Source organism: Erythrolamprus reginae, chromosome 3 (genome assembly GCF_031021105.1).
Source record: "Erythrolamprus reginae isolate rEryReg1 chromosome 3, rEryReg1.hap1, whole genome shotgun sequence".
Classification (NCBI taxonomy): domain Eukaryota; kingdom Metazoa; phylum Chordata; class Lepidosauria; order Squamata; family Dipsadidae; genus Erythrolamprus; species Erythrolamprus reginae.
The window spans coordinates 222764518-222787103 of record NC_091952.1 but is presented as its reverse complement, the minus strand read 5'-3'; the positions used below and the strand labels follow the sequence as shown (position 1 = coordinate 222787103).

At 38.6% G+C, this 22586-nt stretch overlaps 1 protein-coding gene across 3 annotated transcripts in view; it reads right to left on the bottom strand.

The window, feature by feature from the left end:
• ATP6V0D2 (ATPase H+ transporting V0 subunit d2) overlaps positions 1–22031 on the bottom strand; it is a 38539-nt gene extending 16508 nt beyond the window's left edge. Inside the window, exons 1-3 of one of the 3 annotated variants that reach the window (XM_070748007.1) lie at positions 11065–11115; positions 5014–5181; positions 3478–3649 (exon numbers count right to left, since the gene is read on the bottom strand). In XM_070748007.1, the coding sequence (XP_070604108.1) occupies positions 3478–3649; positions 5014–5056 (215 nt within the window). In that variant the 5' untranslated portion in view covers positions 5057–5181; positions 11065–11115. Of the gene's footprint in view, positions 1–3477; positions 3650–5013; positions 5182–11064; positions 11254–21966 lie in introns of those variants that run through there. The other 2 variants (XM_070748008.1, XM_070748006.1) reach the window with 2 other exon arrangements.
• Positions 22032–22586: the final 555 nt, after the last annotated feature.

Below are 22586 nucleotides of genomic sequence, written 5' to 3'. Positions count from 1 at the left end.
CCAAAATATCTCCGAGGCCGCCTTCTGCTGCATGAATCCCAGTGACCGGTTAGGTCCCACAGAGTTGGCCTTCTCTGGATCCCGTCGACTAAACAATGTCGTTTAGCGGGAACCAGGGGAAGAGCCTTCTCTGTGGTGGCCCCGACCATCTGGAACCAGCTCCCCCCAGAGATTAGGATTGCCCCCATCCTCCTTGCCTTTCACAAACTTCTTAAAACTCACCTCTGCCATCAGGCATGGGAGAATTGATACATTTCCCCCAGGCTTATATAGTTTTATGTATGGTATGCTTGCGTTGAATGGTTTTAAATTAATGGGTTTTTAGATACTTTTTAAATATTAGATTTGTTTATTGTATACTGTTTTATTATTGTAGTGAGTCACCCCGAGTCTGTGGAGAGGGGCGGCATACAAATCTAATAAATAAATAAAACCGAACAGGTTTTTCACCCATGTTTGCAAAAAACAGGGCACACAGAGGGTTTGGGAAACCTACAGAGTACTCTTGTGGGTTGGGGGGGGGCAAAAACGTCCCATTTTTGCAAAAAATAGCCCATTTTTCACCTATTTTTTACAAAAATGGGGTGCACAGAGGGTTTGGGAGGCCTGAAGAGTGCTCTTGGGGTTTGGGGGAAAGCAAAAACACCACTGCTTTTGTGAATAATGGCCCATTTTCACCTTCTTTTTTTACAAAAATGGGGTCCGCAGAGGATTTGGGAGCCTGTAGAGTGCTCCTAGGGGCTGGGGGAAGGCACCTCCCCTTTTTGCAAAAATTGGGAATTGTAGGCGGGGCTTTTGGAGGCCAAAATGGCTGTATTCAGTGTATAAGATGCACAATTTCAACCGTCTTTTATGGGTGGTGGTGGTACATCTTATACTCCAAAAAATATAGTAGTTTCCAGAATGCTAGCATCTCGAAGCAACTTTGCCAAATGAAATACAGTGGAACCCCGACATAAGAGCTGCTCTACTTAAGAGCAACTCGAGATAAGAGCTGGGAGGGGAGAGATATTTTTGTTCTACTTACAAGCCCAAATTCGAGATACAAGCGCCAAGGAGCTGTCTCCTGAAGCCAAACGCTAACTTCCGCGTTCGGCTTCAGGAGACAGCTGCGAAGCGGCGCGCGTGTTTTAAAAGGTTGCAGCCGGCCTGGGGGGCTCGGGGGGGTGCTTGCAGCTTTCTTTCTTGCTCTTTTTCTTTCTCTGTTTTACCTTCCATTCCTCTATTTCTTCTTTTCTTTCTCCTTCCCACCTTCTTCCCTCCCTCCCTTCACTCATTCCTCTCTTACTCTCCCCTTTCATAAGTTTCCTTGCTTCCTTCCTCTGTTCCTGTCCCTTCCCCCTTTCTTTCTTTCTTTCTTTCTTTCTTTCTTTCTTTCTTTCTTTCTTTCTTTCTTTCTTTCTTGCTTGCTTGCTTGCTTGCTTGCTTGCTTGCTTGCTTGCTTGCTTGCTCTTTTTCTTTCTCTCTTTTACCTTCCCTTCCTCTATTTCTTCTTTTCTTTCTCCTTCCCACCTTCTTCCCTCCCTCCCTCCCTTCACTCATTCCTCTCTTACTCTCCCCTTTCATAAGTTTCCTTGCTTCCTTCCTCTGTTCCTGTCCCTTCCCTCTTTCCTTCCTTCCTTCCCACCCTCCGTCCATTCATTCACCCATTCCTCTCTTGATCGCTTAAAGCCGGTCCCTGGTGCAAAAAGGGTTGGGGACCTCTGTCCTATAGGATTGGGTGGCAGAGAAGTTGAACATATGTAAATTTAAAAGTTTAAGAAAGTTTACAAGTTAAGTGAAAGAAACTTCATTATTCATTTATATGTACATGTACATTTCTTCATTAAAAACATGTCTTTCTGCATAATTTAGACTAACTTTGTGAGTTTTTTGAGGGCTGGAACCAATTAAAATTATTTACATTAATTCCTATGGGGAAAAGTCGTTCGAGATAAGAGCTGCTCGACTTAAGAGCCCAGGTCCGGAACGAATTAAACTCGTATCTCGAGGTACCACTGTATGAACAAAGTCTCTTGGCCTAGCATTTGCATCTTTAACTTTTAGATGGAAACTATTAATTAATAGTTTATTATCTCATTTTTATAGCATTCAGAAGTGGTTACAGCAGTAATACAAAACAATGGTAACTAATTGTTATAAAAATTAATATGTGCATAATAATAACAATAACACATGATAAAACATTTTATCTCAATTTAAAGTGGAACAGCGAGTAGTAAATGTTAATAATGAAATACTACCATCCTTGCTTGGGCCCCAAACATATAAAATACTGGTCTACTTGGTTAGCTAAATGTTGTATTTCTTAATTGGGTCATCATCTTGTATTATCTAAAAGTGCCATATCAGGTACCCAGAACATTACAGTAATGCAGTGATCAAGTATCCCTAGCATGTCTACCTCAATCCATGGTGCCAATGCCTGGCATGAAAGAGGAGATTTGTTGGCCTTTAGCTCCTTTTGAGGTCTTGTTACAACTGCCAAGGCAAAGGCTAAGTCAACCGTGTGAATGCTTACAGGGCATAGTATAAGACTTGCTCACAATGCTTCCTAGCATGCTGTCTACGTGCTACAGGGTGGACGGTCATATCTCGGAGATATACTAGTAGATCCTGCATTGAACAGGATGAGTGCTAAGCTTTCTTCTACCTCTGTGATTTCTATGTTATGAAATTTCAATCAGTTTTTACCAAGAAAGGAAGGTCAACAAGGTTAAAAACTGTCTGGCGTTTTTTATGACTCATCTTTCCTACTTAGGGAAATATTGCTGTAATAACACACACACATAAATTCTAGTGGGGAAAAAATGTTGCAGTTCTGTTTCTGATTTTTAAATAAGGCTATCCAGCTTAGTATCAAGGTATCCAAAGACTAGTAGATGACAGCAAAGAGATACAGAAGGCTATCTAGCTGTTGTGTGGCAACATAAAAATGCTCTATTGCTAAATGTTTATTGATAATGTACTCTATATGTTAAACTGGAATATGAGTAAAACTACTAGTTTGGATGGAAACATTCTGTATTTTGCTTGACCATTCCAACAGTGTGATGCTACCTAGCTAAGAAGAAAACGTTTGTGAAGCGATTTGACTAAGAATAATATGGGGATTTTTATGGCTAATATTTAAACAGCAACAGTATATTTAAGAATATGTATGCATGAGATAGCTAGTTTTTAAAAAATAAATTCTAAAATAATTTTCCTTGGGCTAACTTCTGATGAATAGATTAACATGTTCTTGCTGGTTTCTGGGCAACAGACTGGAGGATTTTGCCATGATCTTTTGCAATGTTTTTCGAGTGTCCTACTCTAATCTACAACACCAGAATTTTCTAGTTGTTTTCCACCACATAGTCACCAGATCTGTTCATGTTTTTTAAAAAATGTCATACTTTTCAATATTATGACGATATAGATTTTAGCTGCTCTTCATAGCTCACCAGCACAATTTCAGGAAGTAACTTCACTTACGTAACGTAATTTAGAAAAGTTGAAAGCGGTTCAAAGGCATGATTTCTAAAATACTGAAACTCCGTCAGCAGTTTGAGTTTTAGTTTGTCATCAATTGTAGAGACAGTAAGAGGACCAGTTTCCTTGGCCAAGAAGTTTCCATAATCAGTGGTTTGTAAGTGTAACTTTAGATCTAAAATAGAATTGAAAAGATGATAACAATAAATGTATTGTTTTCAAAGAAATTAAGTAACAAATCATACTGATTTCCCATTTCAATTACTTGTATACAGTTGCACACATTTATTTTATTTTTTTTAAACATTTCCTAGATCTAAGCATCTCAAACCATTAATCATCATGATACCCTAAAATACTACATATTCAATAACAAATATAGCATATTCCTTACAAAACAGTGGGAAGGAATATTTTCACATTTTATATTGGGAAAGCTTTGGTGAAGAATATATTTTCAACAGATACTTTAAAGATCATATATTGTAGTAGGCATTTCGGGATAGAGGAGTGTTCCAGAGTGTAAATGTTCTATGTTTACTTTTAATCTCCATCTGGCTATCATCTAAATCATAATTTGTTTAGAGATTATAAATCTGGATTTGAAATCAAATCTAAATTTTGTAAATCACAATTGGCACAAATAGTTTCTGCTGAATTCAAAAGATAAAGTCAGTATTTATTAGGGATGTTATTCTCTTAAGAAGCCAAAACCTGAAAGCAAAATTTATTTATTTATTTATTTATTTATTGGATTTGTATGCCGCCCCTCTCCGGAGACTCGAAGCGGCTAACAGCAACAATAAAACAGTGTACAATAGTAATTTAATACTAAAAACGATTAAAAAACCCATTAATATAAAAACCAGACATACATACATACATACCATGCATAGAATTGTAAAGGCCTAGAGGGAAAGAGGATCTCAATTCCCCCATGCCTGACGGCAGAGGTGGGTTTTAAGTAGCTTACGAAAGGCAAGGAGGGTGGGGGCAATTCTAATATCTGGGGGGAGTTGGTTCCAGAGGGCCGGGGCCGCCACAGAGAAGGCTCTTCCCCTGGGTCCTGCCAAGCGGCATTGTTTAGTTGACGGGACCCGGAGAAGATCCACTCTGTGGGACCTAACTGGTCGCTGGGATTCGTGCAGCAGAAGGCGGTCCCTGAGATAATCTGGTCCGGTGCCATGAAGGGCTTTATAGGTCATAACCAACAAAATGTGTTCTTAGCCCCACATCCTGGTTTACAAAAGCCTGGATCCTAACTAGATAGAAATGTTATTCTTTGAATAAGTCAGCAAAACTTACTTCATATGGCAATTATAATTTCTCCTTAAAATTGCCACTAGATTGTAGTAATGAGAAAGTCTAACTCAGGTATCGTCTAATAATGGCTATCTGGAAGTATGCAGCTGACATCTACTATCCCAGATTATATATATAAGGGGCAATCATTATAACTTGAGTTTAAGCAATTTAATCATAGTTGACATTGAATTCAATTTCAGTTCACTGCAATTTATTTACCATCCACTTACTTACCTTGATTCAACTCCCTTTTGGTATAGCAGCCCTTGCATGCCATAAAATGATCCAGTTCAAATTTCTAGACGGTTCCTAGAGGTTGGACTCTAGGGACTATATGCATTCATTGTTCCCAATACTCCAAATTGGAATTATTATATGGGATTGCCATTTGTCACTAAAGTGCTAACCAATATAAATCCAGATATTAGATATGGAACAATTGTTTATATTTTATAAAATTGTTATTATTATTATCATCATCATCATCAACAACAACAACAACAACAACAACAACAACATGGCACAGTAAATGAGATCACTATGTTGGATTTCATATTTCATCACCAGTCGGGCACTTCCCAAGCACCTAGGACTGTGTGATGTAACGGTGAATTATGTGTGCTGATCCCAGTAAAGCGGACTTCTGCAATTGACAGATGGAGATTTTGTCAATTCCGATGGTTTTCAAATGTCCACTGAGATCTTTTGGCACTGCACCTAGCGTGCCAAGGACCACTGGGACCACTTTCACTAGTTTATGCCAGAGTCGTTGCAGCTCAATATTTAGATCTTTGTATTTTGCAAATTTCTCTAACTGCTTTTCCTCAATTCTGCTGTCTCTTCAGATTGCAATGTCGATGATCCATACTTTCTGTTTCTCCACAATCAGGATGTCTGGTGTGTTATGCTTCAGAATTCAGTCAGTCGGAAGTCCCACAGTAGTTTTGCTTGCTCATTTTGACCACTTTTTCAGGCTTAGGATCCCACCAGTTCTTTGCCACTGGTAGATGGTAGTTCTGGCATAAGTTCCAGTGGATCATCTGTGCCACAGCATCGTGTCTATGCTGTGTGATCTTTTTGCAGCAGCTGAGTATGTGATCGATTGTTTTGTCTATTTCTTTACAGAGCCTGCACTTTGGATCATCTGTGGACTTTTCAATTCTGGCTTTGATAGCATTCGTTCTAATGGCCTGTTCTTGTGCAGCCAGTATGAGTCCTTCTGTCTCCTTTTTGAGTGTTCCACTTTTAAGCCATGACCAAGTTTTTTCTTTATCCACTTTGCCTTCAGTCTTCTCCAAGAACTAGCCATGCAATGCTTTGTTCCACCAGCTGTCCATACAACATTAAGTTACAGTTTTTCGGTACTGGTCCTTAGTTTGCTTCACCTTGAGAAGCTTCCTATTGTTGACCTCTATCAATGCTGCCTCTTTGCTCTCCTTCACATAGTCAGCTAATGCATGCTTCTCTTCTTCCACTGTCTGCCTCACTTGTAAAAGTCCTCTGCCACCTATTTTCCTTGGTAAATATAGCCTGTCAATGTCACTGCAGGGATGCAGTGCATGATGGATTGTCATTAATTTTCTGGTTTTCCTGTCAAAGTTGTCCAGCACTGCTTGAGTCCAGTTCACTATGCCAGCTGTGTACCTAATGACAGGTATGGCCCAAGTGTTTATAACCTTGATAGTGTTGCCACCATTCAGTTTACTCTTCAGATCTTTCTGGTCCTCTGGATGTACTCTTTGCTGATCACAGTTTTCATATGACCATGCTTGATATTATTCAATTGCAAGATGCCCAAGTATCTGTAGGCTTCTGACTGATGGTTTGACCATTTGGCATTTCAATGCCCTCACTTTCAGTGATTTTCCCCTTTTTCAGTGCCACTCTGGCACACTTATCCAGACCAAATTCTATGCTGATGTCATTGCCGAAGATTTGCACAGTGTTGATTAGTGACTGTATCTCATTTTCTGATTTTCCGTACAACTTCAGGTCATCCATATACAACAGGTGTGAAATTTTTGGTGAATTCCTAGCAGTTTGGTAGCCTAGGTTTGTTTTCTATAGGGATTATAGCAATGATGAATAGCAATGGGGACAAAGAGTCCCCCTGGAAGATACCCCTTCTGATGTTGATCAGTCCATAGCTTTCATTCCCAACAAAAAGCTCAAGTCTTCCAATATTTCATCGCCTTTTTCTATGAATTTCCAGGCATTTTATGATCCAGCTGTGTGGCAGTGAGTCAAAGGCTTTCTTGTAGTCAGTCCAGGTCATGTATAGGTTTGTTTTCCTTTTCTTACAATTCTTCAAAATCATTTTATCACTTAGGAGCTGGTCTTTCGTACCTCTGCTTCATCTTTTATTGCTCTTTTGCTCCACTGGCATGATGTCATTTTCTTCCTGAATTCTGTCAGCTATGATATCTGTCAGCAGTTTGAGCATAGTCAGCAGGCATGTTATTGGTCTGTAGTTTCCTGGTATGGCTCCTTTCGCTGCGTCTTTCAATATTAAATATGTTCTGCCAGTTGTAAGCCATTCACTGATATTTCCTGTCTGCAGCATTTTGTTATTGTTGTTGTTGTTGTTGTTATTTGTTATTATTATTATTATTTGTTGTTATTATTATTATTATTATTATTAATTATTAAAACATGAAACTCAATCAACTGAACATTTAAAGATGTATCATGAATACCATTGAGTGGTGCTAATACGGGTTACTGCCAGCATCCTAGGTATCAACCAAATGTTTTATATTTCTTCTTCTTCTTCTTCTTCTTCTTCTTCTTCTTCTTCTTCTTCTTCTTCTTCTTCTTCTTCTCCTTCTCCTCCTCCTCCTCCTCCTCCTCCTCCTCCTCTTCCACATCCACCTTATTTTTATTTTATTTTATTTTTATTATTTCATTACTCATTTATTCCCCAAGCAGTAAAAAATTTATAGCAGCTTTTCAAAAAGAAAACTATGTACATCTTGTTTTTCTTTTTTTTTCATTAAAAAAATGCTTCAATCCAAGCTTTACATGTAACAAGATCAGAGCAAAGTACTGCAAAGCTGCTGTCATGTTGAGACACACAACCTATTGTATCATGTCAGTACACCATAGTTTATAAGTGAAGATTTATTGCAGAGCCCACTATGAGTGTGAGCTTAATTAATAGGTTTCAAAATATTTAGGCTTTAGGAACACAGTAGGCAATAATAATTTTGCATGCCTCCTTTTATTTCTATCAATTTCTACACAATTTCTGGAGACTAATTTCTTCAATTCTAGGACCAGTAATTTCCTCTTTCCATTACAATGAGAGTGAACACTCCAGTTCATTAGTATTATTCTCATAATGATGGTTGTTGTTTGGCTGGATCAGTTTTCCTAAGAAAAATCAAAACTTTTGGAACTTCATTCTAGTAGGGAGGAAGAGAGAGAGAATAATTTTACGCTAAATAAATCAGAAAAATGTATCAGAATGTATCAGAAAAAAGGTGATGTTGGAAATGTGTGAAGAAATTGGGTTACTAGATTGGTGCCGTAAATATCCAGACAGCTGTGAATGACAGCAACACATTTTCTGTATGTCTTTATTGATATCTAGCATCATACAGTCTTTCAAGGTTAAATCTAGCTGTCACTTTATGTCCGCTAGGCTAAAGCCTGCCAATATAAACTAATCAGGATTGTATGCTAAACAAAGGGCTGCAGAATTAAAAACAGTGCTTTGTTGGTAAAACATTGTGAAGATTATAGCCTTATCTGCAGAAAAAGGGTGAGACGTGAAATAATCAGAGGCATAGGCCCTCCATATTTGCTCCCTAATTTATTTATTTTCTTTCTTTTCTTTTTTTTAGATCAAAACAGTAAATAGATGAAACTCTAAATGCAAGATTCACCTGGAGTTAATCACCTCTCAGACTGCCCTGAAGAATTCAGAAAGATCAGGATCCAGAAATAACCTATAATGACCTCAAAACATGAGCCTGTTGCTGTATTCAAATGACTCTAATTGCATTGGAAATTTAAAATACCATAAATATAACACGCACAATGCATATCTAGTAATTTTTAGTCATGCACATGATCACATGAAATAAATTAGTAGGCATTCCCGCATATGTGACTTCTTGTTTTAAGTTATTACATTTGTATTAATTATTCTAGAATTGCTTTAGATCCATCTATAGATTATATGGAACCTATATTCCAGTTTTCTTTGGAAGTATTGAATGGAGCCCACCCATAGTTTAATATAGTCATACTGTATATTAGATTTTTATTTGTTTGTTTGTTTGTTTGCTTATTTATTTATTTATTTATTTATTTATTTATTTATTTAGTCAAGTACACCTTTGTAATATACACAGATATAACATTGTTTATATACATAAGATGAGTACTGATAAGAGAAAACAATTGGACAGGCATGGTAGGCGCGCTGGTGCGCTTATTTATTTATCTTAAAAATCTAACCCTAACTCTATAAATCTGTTGCAGCTTCAAGACATCCTAAAGTATAGCCAAAAATGTTAACAGATAAATGTTTATGCTTGTGAATTCAAAAAAATAGTTGTAACATTTTAGTTCTACTTAATGTAGATAACACTGGTCAACACAAAAAAAATCATCAGCAAAAGTATTATGTCTGTTTTATGGAGTTTGATGTGCTGATTCCAAAAGTATGCTTAGTTTTGCTCTATCACATAAAGCATCTGATAGAAAAGCATTTTTGTTATTATGTTATTTCTGGTAAGTAGTTTACTGTTTTCTTAATGTCGCCAGTATATTTCTTATACCTTATAATAATGATGCTGCTCCGTGGAAACTTTTCCTGCTACAGAAAAACTATATATATATTTGAAATCAGAACAAAAAATGATTCAGAAAAATACAAGATCAACTGCGATGATTACAAAAAGTATTTTTTTGTAGACCTGTGTAATGGACTTGCCTACTAGTATGATTAAATATTAGACTATAGAAGTGCATATCCTCATTATTATTATTATTATTATTACAACTGCATAATAGCAGCACAACCTAGTAGAATTCATAATGTAACCCAAAAAGTTTACCAACTTTTTTCTCAAAGTGATTTCTGCCTACATCTTAGCTGTGACCTATTTATTGGGCAAAATAAATAAATAAATAAATAAAATAAATAAAGATCTGTGACCCAGGTTTTAATTTTGCTAATTTCAGTGATATATCCAACATTTTTAAAATCAAAGTTTAATCTAATGCCAAAATAAAGATGTTTTCCTTGCTTTAAGATAGATAATATAATTTTGCATGGCACGGGGTCAGGTTATTTACAGAACCATCTTCGTCCCATTACATCAGCGCAGCATCCCACCTAATCGGGCAGGAAAGTTATGTTGCAGACCCCATATATTAAAGAACTCCAACTGGTGGGATCCAGGAAGAGGGCCTCCTCTGCCATTGCCCCCATGCTATGGAATATTCTCTCCCCAGAGGTGAGGTAGTCCCCCACTGTCCTGGCCTTCCAAAAAGGAAGAGAAGAGACAAGGCTCTATGGTTTCTGAGGCACACCCAAAGAAGCATGCAGCTTTCAGGTCAGTCCTCCCACCCTTTGCTTTTTACCTAATTTTAATCTCTTGCCTATCTATCTATGATAGATAGATAGATGATAGATAGATAGATAGATAGATAGATAGATAGATAGATAGATGGATGAAATAGAAAATGATAGGTAGGTAGGTAGGTAGGTAGGTAGGTAGGTAGATAGATAGATAGATAGATAGATAGATAGATAGATAGATAGATGAAATAGAAAATGATAGATAGATGGATGGATGGATGGATGGATGGATAGATGGATGGATGGATAGATAAGATAGATAGATAGATAGATAGATAGATAGATAGATAGATAGATAGATAGATAGATAGATAGATTAGGTAGGTAGGTAGACAGACAGACAGACAGACAGATGAAATAGAAAATGATAGATAGGTAGGTTGCCCTAGTCGTATGTGCCAGCCGGCTGATAGATAGATAGATAGATAGATAGATAGATAGATAGATAGATAGATAGATAGATAGATAGATAGATAGATAGATAGATAGATGAAATAGAAAATGATAGATAGATGGATAGATGGATGGATAGATAAGATAGATAGGTAGGTAGGTAGGTATATAGGTAGATAGATAGGTAGATAGATAGGTAGATACAGTAGATAGGTAGGTAGGTAGGGAGAGAGAGAGACAGACAGACAAACAAATGTCCCCAAAGCCACAACACTGAACTTCAACGTAACGCAACTCACCTTCCAGGGTTTCGCACTGCACTAAGTTAACATAATCAGAAGCTCTCAAGATCCCAGCTTTAAAGCCTCGGACCAGTCCTTCTAGATAGCCATGATCCACATTGAAGAAAAATTCTGAGTTGCCTGGCATAATGGAAATCTCTCCGTGTGTAGAAGCTTCTGAGTTCTGTGTTTCTCTTCAGTAGACGATCACCAGAAGGAGCTAGAACTGGTTGGGTTCAAAGTGAATTATTTCTTCCTGCTTCATTGTTTCCAATACAAACTAGCTGTGGTTTTCAGTGCTTACACAACATGAACCTACCAGACAGCACCCTAAATTTTTCCTAGAGGAACTGGACATTTTCCTGTATAAGGGATATCTGTGCAAGGCTAACAAAGAGTAGAGACAAAGCAAGGAAGCTATACATTTTTTAAAAGTAGCTTGGATTTATCTAACAAGAGATCTAAAAATTGTGCACAATGTGGTGCTTAAAAATATAACTAAATCGGTATATCAGTGCCATAGGTGGCAAGCAGAGCCATATCTGCGGGTAGGCAAGCTGTTGCCCTAGTCGTACATGTGTGTGCCAGCCAGCTGATTTTTAGCTTGCAGAGGCTCTAGGAGGGCATTTTTGGCTTTCAGAGAGACCCCTTAGGGATGGAGGAGGGTGTTTTTACCCTCCCCCAGCTCCAGGGAAGTCTTTGGAGCCTGGGGAGGGCGAAACATGAGCTATTGGGCCCACCAGAAGTTGGGAAACAGGCTGTTTCCAGCCTCCAGAAGGACTCAGAGGGATGGGGGAAGCTGTTTTCGCCTCCCCCCGGCATTGAATTATGGGTGTGGGCACTCGTGCACGTGCAATAGTGTGTGCACAGTCTTTCGGCACCCAAGGAAAAAAAGGTTCGCCATCACTGCTGTATATTATTTCTCCTACTTAAATTCTTGTGTATGTAACCTTTAATTCGTGAAATGGTGTATCATAGGGGAAAACTTTGTCAACAAAGGTATCTCAAATGGCCCAGGAGGGAAAGAAGAGAAAGAACAAGGAACAAGGAAAAAGAAAGGCCCACACACCAGCAGTGGGTTCTAAAACCCTTTACTACTTGTATTTATTTATTTATTTATTTATTTATTTATTTATTTATTTATTCATTCATTCATTCATTCATTCATTCATTCATTCATTCATTCATTTCAATAGACAACAATACACAATGAAGGTTACAGAGGTTATACTCGAGTAAAATATATTAGAGAAAGAAGTGAAAATTTTCACAAACTCCTAGCATTCCCATGACCTCTTCAGCCCAGTTGGCATGTCTTACACATACCCATTTACAACTGGGTTTCAAAAATTTAACATGTAAGAGAATCATCACAAATATTATTTGATTTCATAATTGTAACAATTAATGTAATGTGTACTCATGAGCAAATTACAGGTGTTTAGTTAAATTTATTTTATTTTTGTGTTTCTATGGACTGAATTCAAAACGATCCAAAAATAGGGAGGAAATTTGTCTTGTTGACATTAAGATCTGTTTTATGGAATATACTGTACTTACTATCACTTTTTGGATGTTGTTCTTACATTGTGAATCTCGCCAATATTGTATGTAAGGCATGATTTATGACATAAATTACTATATGAATTCACTTAATCATGTTTTTAACATAAATTATGGTTAAGCCAACTATGGATTGAATGAAAATCTGCATTTGATCTTGTAACTGCAAGATTCTGCCCAAACTATCTCCCTACTCTACAGATCTTGATAGGTCCTAATAAAAATTCAATTAGAGAGCAAAAGAAAACAATCAATATAAGATTTATTCTTTTTATGTTATTTTAATATTTAAAAATACCCACTTTTGATTCAAACCTAGCATGTGTGATTAGTTGTTTCTGTTTTTTCCTATGATGTTATGAACATTCATATCTATGTTGCCATTTGTCCTACTTGGGAAAAATTAGATAACATAGTTTATAGTTTATAGTTTCTTATAGTTTAATCAGATTTGTATGCCGCCCCTCTCCGCAGACTCGGGGCGGCTCACAGCAACAGCAATACAAGACAAATCCAATATTAAATTAATTTTAAGAACACCACAAGTTAAAAACCAATCATACACACTAGCATACCATACACAAATTTTATAAGCCTAGGGGGAAGGAACATGTCAATTCCCCCATGCCTGACGACAGAGGTGGGTTTTAAGGAGCTTACGAAAGGCTAGGAGGGTGGGGGCAACTCTGATATCTGGGGGAAGTTGATTCCAAAGGGTCGGGGCCGCCACAGAGAAGGCTCTTCCCCTGGGTCCCGCCAAACGACATTGTTTAGTTGACGGGACCCGGAGAAGGCCAACTCTGTGGGACCTAACTGGTCGCTGGGATTCGTGCGGCAGAAGGCGGTCCCGGAGATATTCTGGTCCGGTGCCATGAAGGGCTTTATAGGTCATAACCAACACTTTGAATTGTGACCGGAAACTGATCGGCAACCAATGCAGACTGCGGAGTGTTGGTGTGACATGGGCAAATTTAGGAAAGCCCATGATAGCTCTCGCAGCTGCATTCTGCACGATCTGAAGTTTCCGAACACTTTTCAAAGGTAGCCCCATGTAGAGAGCGTTACAGTAGTCGAGCCTCGAGGTGATGAGGGCATGAGTGACTGTGAGCAGTGACTCCCGGTCCAAATAGGGCCGCAACTGGTGCACCAGACGAACCTGGGCAAACGCCCCCCTCGCCACAGCTGAAAGATGTTTCTCTAATGTGAGCTGTGGATCGAGGAGGACGCCCAAGTTGCGGACCCTCTCTGAGGGGGTTAGTGACTCCCCCCCCAGGGTGATGGATGGACAGATGGAATTGTCCTTGGGAGGCAAAACCCACAGCCACTCCGTCTTATCCGGGTTGAGTTTGAGTCTGTTGACACCCATCCAGACCCCAACAGCCTCCAAGCACCGGCACATCACTTCCACTGCTTCGCCGACTGGACAAGGGGTGGAGATGTAAAGCTGGGTATCATCTGCATACTGATGATACCTCACCCCATGCCCTTGGATGATCTCACCCAGCGGTTTCATGTAGATATTAAATAGTAGGGGGGAGAGGACCGACCCCTGAGGCACCCCACAAGGGAGTAACCTAGAGGTCGACCTCTGACCCCCCACTAACACCGACTGCGACCGGCCAGAGAGGTAGGAAGAGAACCACTGAAGGACAGTGCCTCCCACTCCCAACCCCTCCAGCCGGTGCAGAAGGATACCATGGTCGATGGTATCGAAAGCCGCTGAGAGGTCAAGAAGCACCAGGACAGAGGATAAACCCCTGTCCCGGGCCCGCCAGAGATCATCCATCAGCGCGACCAAAGCAGTTTCCGTGCTGTAGCCGGGCCTGAATCCTGACTGCTGAGGACCTAGATAGGACCTGTTTTTCATAATGTGTGAACACCAGTTTGGAGGACAAAGTAGATTAAAAAAAATAAAATTGTGAAAAGAAGCAATTCTGTTAATAAAAGAGAATATTTGTAGCCCATGCTTGAATGTGAAGTCCCTGGTGTTCTCTGAGCTCGGTTGTTTTCTTGGAGACATTTAATTACTCATCTAGATAACATCTCCAGCACTGAAGATGTTACTTAGTTGGGTAATGAAACGTCTTCAAGAAAATAACTACACTCAGAATACATCAAGGACTCCACACTAATGTTATTCTCTCAGCACAGATCCAACCTATTTCTCATTGCAACCATTTCCCCCATCTCAAAACCCCCACTTACCTAATTATTCATATATACATTGTTCAAAAAAGTAAAGGGAACACTCCTATAACATATCCTAGATCTGAATGAATGAAATATTTCTATTGAATACTTTGTTCTGTACAAAGTTGAATGTGCACAACAGCATGTGAAATTCATTGTCAATCAGTGTTGCTTCCTAAGTGGACAGTTTGATTTCACAGAACTTTGATTTACCTGGAGTTATATTGTGTTGTTTAAATGTTCCCTTAATTTTTTTGAACTGTGTATAAACCCGAAATAGATTTATAATAGTCTCCCTTCCTTTTCATTATCAGCAAAAATATGTTACACAGACACAGACACACGCACAGACACACACGATATGTGTGTGTGAGTATGTGTGTGTGTGTAACATGTATGTGTGTGTCTGCGTGAATTTATATTACAAAACATACACACACGTATGTGTGAATGTATTATATATATATATATATATATATATATATATATATATATATATATATATTCTAATTTTTAATATTTCTATTGTATCACCCTGGTATATTGAAGGAAGGTCACAGCTCCTTCCTTCAATATACCAGCGTGATCCAACAGAAAAAAACATATAGCCCCTCCCTGGTACAAAGCTGAAGGGATCAGATCCTCTAATAATTTTTTTCTCAAGTAAAATCACTACTACAGTATACAATAAACTGAATTTTACTTTTTCCATATGACCAGTAGGGGTCTCCCCAACACCGTGACAAAACCTCACAAAACACTGGATGGAAGTAATGAGGAAGAGTTTTAAAATCTGAGCTGTTTCTAATCAAGAAGCAACTTGCTTTGATTTTATATATATTTCTCTGTTTCCTTATAACGTATTCATTCCCCGACCTCCCACCCCCATCACAGTGTTTTCTGTCTGGGGAAAATGGTGTTGGCAAAGAGCAGGTGACAAAATGATCTCTGAGTAATCGGTGCTTCCCACACAAATATATGTGGTTTGAATCAGGAGAATCAAATGGAAAATGAGGGTTTTTTTTTTTTAAAAAAAGCATGTTTCCGTGGGACCTATTTATTCATCATAACTGAAAAAGATGCTTACACTAATTTCTTTTTGAAAGAGAACAGATTATGAATTGTTTTAAGGAATCAATAAAATAGATAACTTGCTTGTTATTAAACAAGGTTACACCATGTGTTGGTGTAGGCTGCTTTAACATTTTTCCTTAGCATGTTTTCAGTCAGAATAAGGGAGAGAAGACCTTGCTAAATGAAGATTTTGCTCATTGCACCAATATTTTTCTAAGCTCTGCAAAACTAACATGCAAAGTCACCCCCTGACGCCTAACAGGATAATGGAAATACTTCAGGCAGCACCTTAAGGAGGGAAAGCAGGTGGGTATAAAGTTTAACTATACAGTGTTCCCTCAATTTTCGCGGGTTCGAACTTCGTGAATAGTCTATACCACGGTTCTTAAAAAAATATTAATCTAAAAATACTTCGCTGGTTTTTTTCTATACCACGGTTTTCCCCCCCTGATGACATCATACGTCATCGCCAAACTAATAATTTTTCCAAATAAATAACAAAAAAAATTAATTATTGTTAATAAATAATTATATTTACAAATATCAGGATCACTAAGTGTCTTATTCAATGGTGAGTACCAGTAATAATGGTGAGTAAATTATTGTTAAGGGAATGGGAAATGGTAATTTAGGAATTTAAAGTGTGATACTGTCCATAGCCAAAAATGGTGTATTTACTTCCGCATCTCTACTTTGCGGAAATTCGACTTTCACGGGCAGTCTCGGAACGCATCTCCCGCGAAAATCGAGGGAACAGTGTATTATTAAAATGTGCAGTGGATAATTATTAAAAAGCATGTTGGGTTGAGATGTTCTGCAGTCTTTCAAAGTAGCCACTGCAATATGAAACCTCTACTTGCTGACCGGCCCACACTTTCACTTATTGCAAAGGCATGCAACTCTGCCAATAAACTATTAGACATGGTTAAAAGAAAAGAATAGGACAAAGCCCGAAAGAAAAAAAGCAACCACAAAGAAGGAGGGAGGATCATGCTTGGCGGAGGGGTGCTCAGTCTGCTTCCCTCACCCTGGCCCAGCAGCTCAGCCGTCCAGGCTCGGTGGAGAGCGATGAGAGCAGTCTGCATTGGTTGCCGATCAGTTTCCGGTCACAATTCAAAGTGTTGGTTATGACCTATAAACCCCTTCATGGCACCAGGCCAGGTTATCTGCGAGACCGCCTTCTACCGCACGAATCCCAGCGACCGGTTAGATCCCACAGAGTTAGTCTTCTCCGGGTCCCGTCAACTAAACAATGCCGTCTGGCGGGACCCAGGGGACAAGCCTTCTCTGTGGTGGCTCCGACCCTCTGGAATCAGCTCCCCCCGGAGATTAGAACTGCCCCCACCCTCCTTGCCTTTCCTAAACTCCTCAAAACCCATCTCTGTCGTCAAGCTTGGGGGAACTGATGCACTTTCCCCTTGCCTATGTAATCTCTGCATAATATGACTGTATATGTTTTATATACTGGGATTTCTTTTTAGATTTTTATAATATATAATTGTTATTTTAGATTCTAATTATTAGATTTGTCATTATGTATTGTTTTTATCACTGTTGTGAGCCACCCCGAGTCTGCGGAGAGGGGCGGCATACAAATCTAATTAATAATAATAATAATAATAATAATAATAATAATAATAATAATAATAATAATACTGTGCTCCTGAAGGCCACGACTCGTTCGGGGCAGCCACCATTGACTCTCTGAGAGATGCTTGTGGCACAGGAGGGCACAGCAGGCCATGCGGCCAGAGCGCAGGGGCACTATTGCTGCTGTACATGTGCTGAAGCTGAATCTTGCCTGAACATCCCTCACACAGCAAGATTTCAGTGAAAATCGCCAATTTCTCTGCTTCCACGCATGCCTGGAGTGTGCATGGCCAGCTGTGATGCAGCTCCATTTCCACCGGTGGAACGGTGTACCACCCCATCCTGCCTACTGCCCACCACTGACTATTGCTATAAATTTGCAGGACACTAGTTTGCAGAAAACATTTTTTAATACAAGCAATGCAATTAAATATAACGTAGGTGGCTTTCAGAAACTGTTGGTTTTCTGCCCCATCACATACAAGTAGCCCTCGACTCCCAACCATTCATAGTGACTTTTTGAAATTTTACAATGGCAGTGACAAAACCGCTTACAACTGATCCTCCTAATGTTATAGCATTAGCCTGATCATTTGATCAAAATTCAGGCGCTCGGCAACCAACATGTACTTATGATAGTTGTAACGTCCTGGAGTCATGTGATCACCAATTGTAACCAAGCAAAATCAATGGGAGAGGGAAGCCAAATTCACTTAAGCCTGCATAGTTGGCTAAGAAACCATGGCAATTAAGGTCATAATATTCGGCATGATTCACTTAACAACCACCTTGCTTTGTAGTAGAAATTCTGGTTCAATTGTCATTGTAAGTTGAGGACTACCTGTATGCAGTAGCAGATTGCACCTGGATCAGGGTTCCGGTAGCGGAAATTGAAACGTGCATGCACCTCCATGCCCCTGACCCGCATGCCTGTGTGCCTATGTGAGAGTTTGCTTCTGCGCATGTGCAACAAGTAAAATATTGCGCAAGAACATTCTCACGCAAGAGGTTTTGCTAATTTTTTTTGCTTTTTTTTGCTTCTGCGCATGTGCGGAAGCAAAGAAATTGCCAAAAATTGGCAAAATCATGTACTTGAGAGCATCATTGTGCAATAGTTCGCTTACGGCACATGCACAGAAGACAAATCTCATGCTGACGGGTGTACGTGAGCCCACCAGACCCTTGCATGCCCACGACAGTCCCAAAATGCAACCTCTACCTGCCTGTATGCCATAATACTGCAAATGACAACCTTCATCGAGAACTATCCAGCACTGTAGTGATGCTACTAATCCTGGATTGTGCTAACCAGAAAGGACTTACCTGCCCAGGTGAGTTTTTCTGAACTTCAGTATTTGCTTGTTGACTTTTAGCCCTTTCTTGGTTTGTTCTCCATGTTTAACTTTTTATTTTATTTATTTATTTATTTTGTCCAATACACAATGAGGGTTTTAGTGGGTATATATCTATATACACGTAGTAAAATACATGATGAAAGTTATAGAGGAGATACTCATAGTAAAATATATCTAAGAAAGAATAGAAAAGAAGATATAGTAATAGAACATATCAATGAAAGAATAGAAGAAGAGATATAGGAATAGAAGAAAGGTATAGGAGATATAGGAGAGCAATAGGACAGGGGACGGAAGGCACTCTAGTGCACTTGTACTCACCCCTTACTGACCTCTTAGGAATCTGGATAGGTCAACCGTAGATAATCTATATCTCTGTCTTCCTACTTCTCCCTGTCATGTATGCTGATAATATTTCATCCAACTTATTTGCTGATGCTTTGCATTAGATGTAGTCCTGCTTAGCCAATCCATCAATGAGCCAATTAACAATTATTATCTTATTATCTTGCAGGGTTGGGGATTATATCAATTGAAATCCACTACATCTGGATGAGCTCTAGGCTGTTTAATGATCTCTAAAATATTATGTCCTGGAGTCATTAGCTGAGCTAGGAAATGTAAACACTATCCATGTTAATATTCTCAGGAGTATGATAGTGATTTTGAAGTCTCCATTGTGATATTTTTAGTGGTGTGAAGAACGGTGTTCCCTCTAATTTTTTTGGGGTGGTGGTGGTGGAAAAGTATAGTGTCTGAGCGGCAGTCCCTTCGGGACTGGGCGGCACAGAAATAATAAATAAATAAATAAATAAACAAACAAACAAACAAATAAATAAATAAAAAACCCCACCCTGTTTTGCCTCAGAGAATTTCAAAATAAAATACTGTACTGTGTGTCTATAACAGTGAGCTCATAATACGGCAACTCTATCAATATCAAAATGCCACTTAAATAGTTGAGCTAGTTTCAAACTAGATTTTGATTTTCTTTCTCTCTTCCTTACTCCCATTCTTTTTCTTTCTCTTTTCCTTCCTCTCTTTTTTCTATCTGTTTCTCTCTCTTCCTTCCCTCTCACTCTTTCCCTCTCGACTTCTGGGCAGGTTTGAAAAGCTCTGAGTTGATGATGATTTTTAAGTGAGCGATTGCTCACTGCTCAGCTTAGAGGGAACTATGGTGAAGAACAGTTAATACTAATCTGCTCGCTACCCTATACCATCCCAGCCCAACCTTTTCAGCTTTACATAAACAAAGACAATTTGTAAAGTTGATATCATGTCAAGGTTGACCTAAATTGTAGCACTATTGTGACTATGGGACTTTAAAAGTTTATTACTCTTTTATAAAGTAAAACGGTACTTATTCCCTAAGCAGTGAGTTTATTTTTACATTTGGACAAAAGAAACAAACCTTTAAAGTCCCCTATTAAAGTCCCCTATTAAAGTTAAATTAAGTTTCTTCCCCAATTTCAGGATTGGACTGTCTTTAAATTCAACAGTAGCCATCCTGCTATATTCTTCTCTGCCTGTTACTTTTAAAATACAGACAGTTTCTTCTCAGTTTTAATTTACAATGCAGTCTTTTTACTTCTGGACCTATAATCTGTTCCATTGTACCTAGCAAAATAAATTAGAACTGCATTTTGCTGATGCAAATAACCTTTTATAAGCATAACAAAAAGATTTCTAAAACACCACGTTCTTTCACCTTATGCAGTCATCTTAGATCAGTGATAAATTGCTCCTGGTTTGGCCTGGTTCTGTGAACTGGTAGCACTGATTCAATCAATAAGTTGCCTTTAATCAAAAAATGCTGTTCACTCATGGAATTTTTCCCCACCAAAGTTAATTCATCTTCTAAGTTGAAAGGGCATAAGCAAATTAATATTTCAGACTGTTGACTTGAATAGGCGTACCAATGCTTACCCAGGTCTACAACTGAAGGGATATAGATTCAGTAATAAAGAAGTAGCTATAAATCAATGTTGAAATAAGGTTGATCAGAGGCATCACTTAATGAAACATAATGTTGTTAATTTACAAGGCACATATGAAAATGTCTAATGTACTTTCATGCTCATGTACACTTGTCCACATAAATAAGAGAAGTAAGCATATTCTCTGGTTGACTGCAAATGCAAAGCAAGCAATTAGGAATGCAAGCAAATTATAGAAAAACAATTAAAGGAAGCAAAGATTATCTAGCTATTTTGCTTTCTGTGTATAGACTTGGAAAATATATGGTCTTTGGGGAGCTGTTTTGTTGACAGAAACAAATAATCGGCAAATTAATGAACAGCACCTGGAAAATGAAATTACTTGCTCTGTTTATGAACTGCCCATTAGAATTTAACACCAGTGGCTTCACAGACAAATCAATGTAGTTTCCTTGACTGCGATACACAAGTTGGTTTGTCACAGTTTTTTTCAAATCAGAAGTTACAAAATTGTTTTTAAATTTTGTAGAATTTATCTTCAGGATAAATGTTATATTAAATAAAACACATTTAAAGATTTTGGACATTAGTTTGAAAGACTGAATATTAAGTAGCTTAATTTAAACATTCAGACATTTTTCTTTCATGGTTCATTCAGTTGTGGAATATCCCCAATACAGTTTCAACTATATAATCAGAATCAAAATACAACATTTGTAACTCTCTTTGTTTACTTCTCACTTCTTGACATTTCCCCCCTTATCCTAAAAAAGAAAGACTTGTTAAAGAGCAAGCCAATTGCACCATGGTCTTAAACAGGTAATGCTAGTCAGTTTGCTACTTCTATGTATGGGGAACTCTATTGAAAAAGAACTCTTGATTGGCAGGAGATTGAAACAAGAGGACCTATGACTACAGGTAGTCTTTCATTTATTGGCTTCCTTGTTTAATGACCATTTACAACTTCTGCAGGTTTGTAAAGCAAAGGAAATCTGAAGCCTCAATGGTAGGTGCTAAATGATTACCTATGCAACTCCCCACCACACATATTGATAATCTTCTGTTATAGAATATCTGCTTGAAATTAATGCTGGGGTGGGAAACCATATCTCACTTGTTAATTTTATGCAGGGCCTTAAAGTTTAGTCTATACCAGAGGTATCAAACTGCCAACCTGTGAGCCAGATGTGTCATGCACAGGCCACACTTACCCAATTCCATGAAGGGAGAAATGTTGTGATACAACACATGATGGCATGGCAAGTTTGTCACCTGTGGTCTATACCAGGAGTAGGCAAAGTCCTCTCTTCTATGACTTGTGGACTTCAACTCCCAGAAGTCCTGGGCCAATTATGCTAGCTCAGGAATTCTGGGAGTTGAACTCCACATGTCATAGAAGACCCAACTTTGCCTACCTCTGGTTTATACTATAACCTTTTTGAAGATTAGCTTGAATATTCAAGGTCTTGACAGAATGAAGCCTTGCAGGTGATCTTCCTTCCACTGTTTCCAACATCCATCCATTCCTCCAGCAAATTTGGACAATGGTATTCTCATTTGTTTGAAGACCATGCAGCCTGCCAGGTAATTGAGATTCTAACAAAGAAGGTTGAAGTGACTAGGGAAGCACTATCCTATCCAATGAAGTCAAGAGTGGAATTGAGTTGTGCTTACATTGTGGCTCGTGTATTTATATATTTATTAGCATAAAATAGTGGGAAACTTTGGCCCATGGTTTATGGCATTTGTGGGTCAGATTGTATTCTACAAAAGGGTAATTGTGGTCTACAAAACTGAGGCTGGGAAGATCCTATGAAGCTCCTAAGGCTTC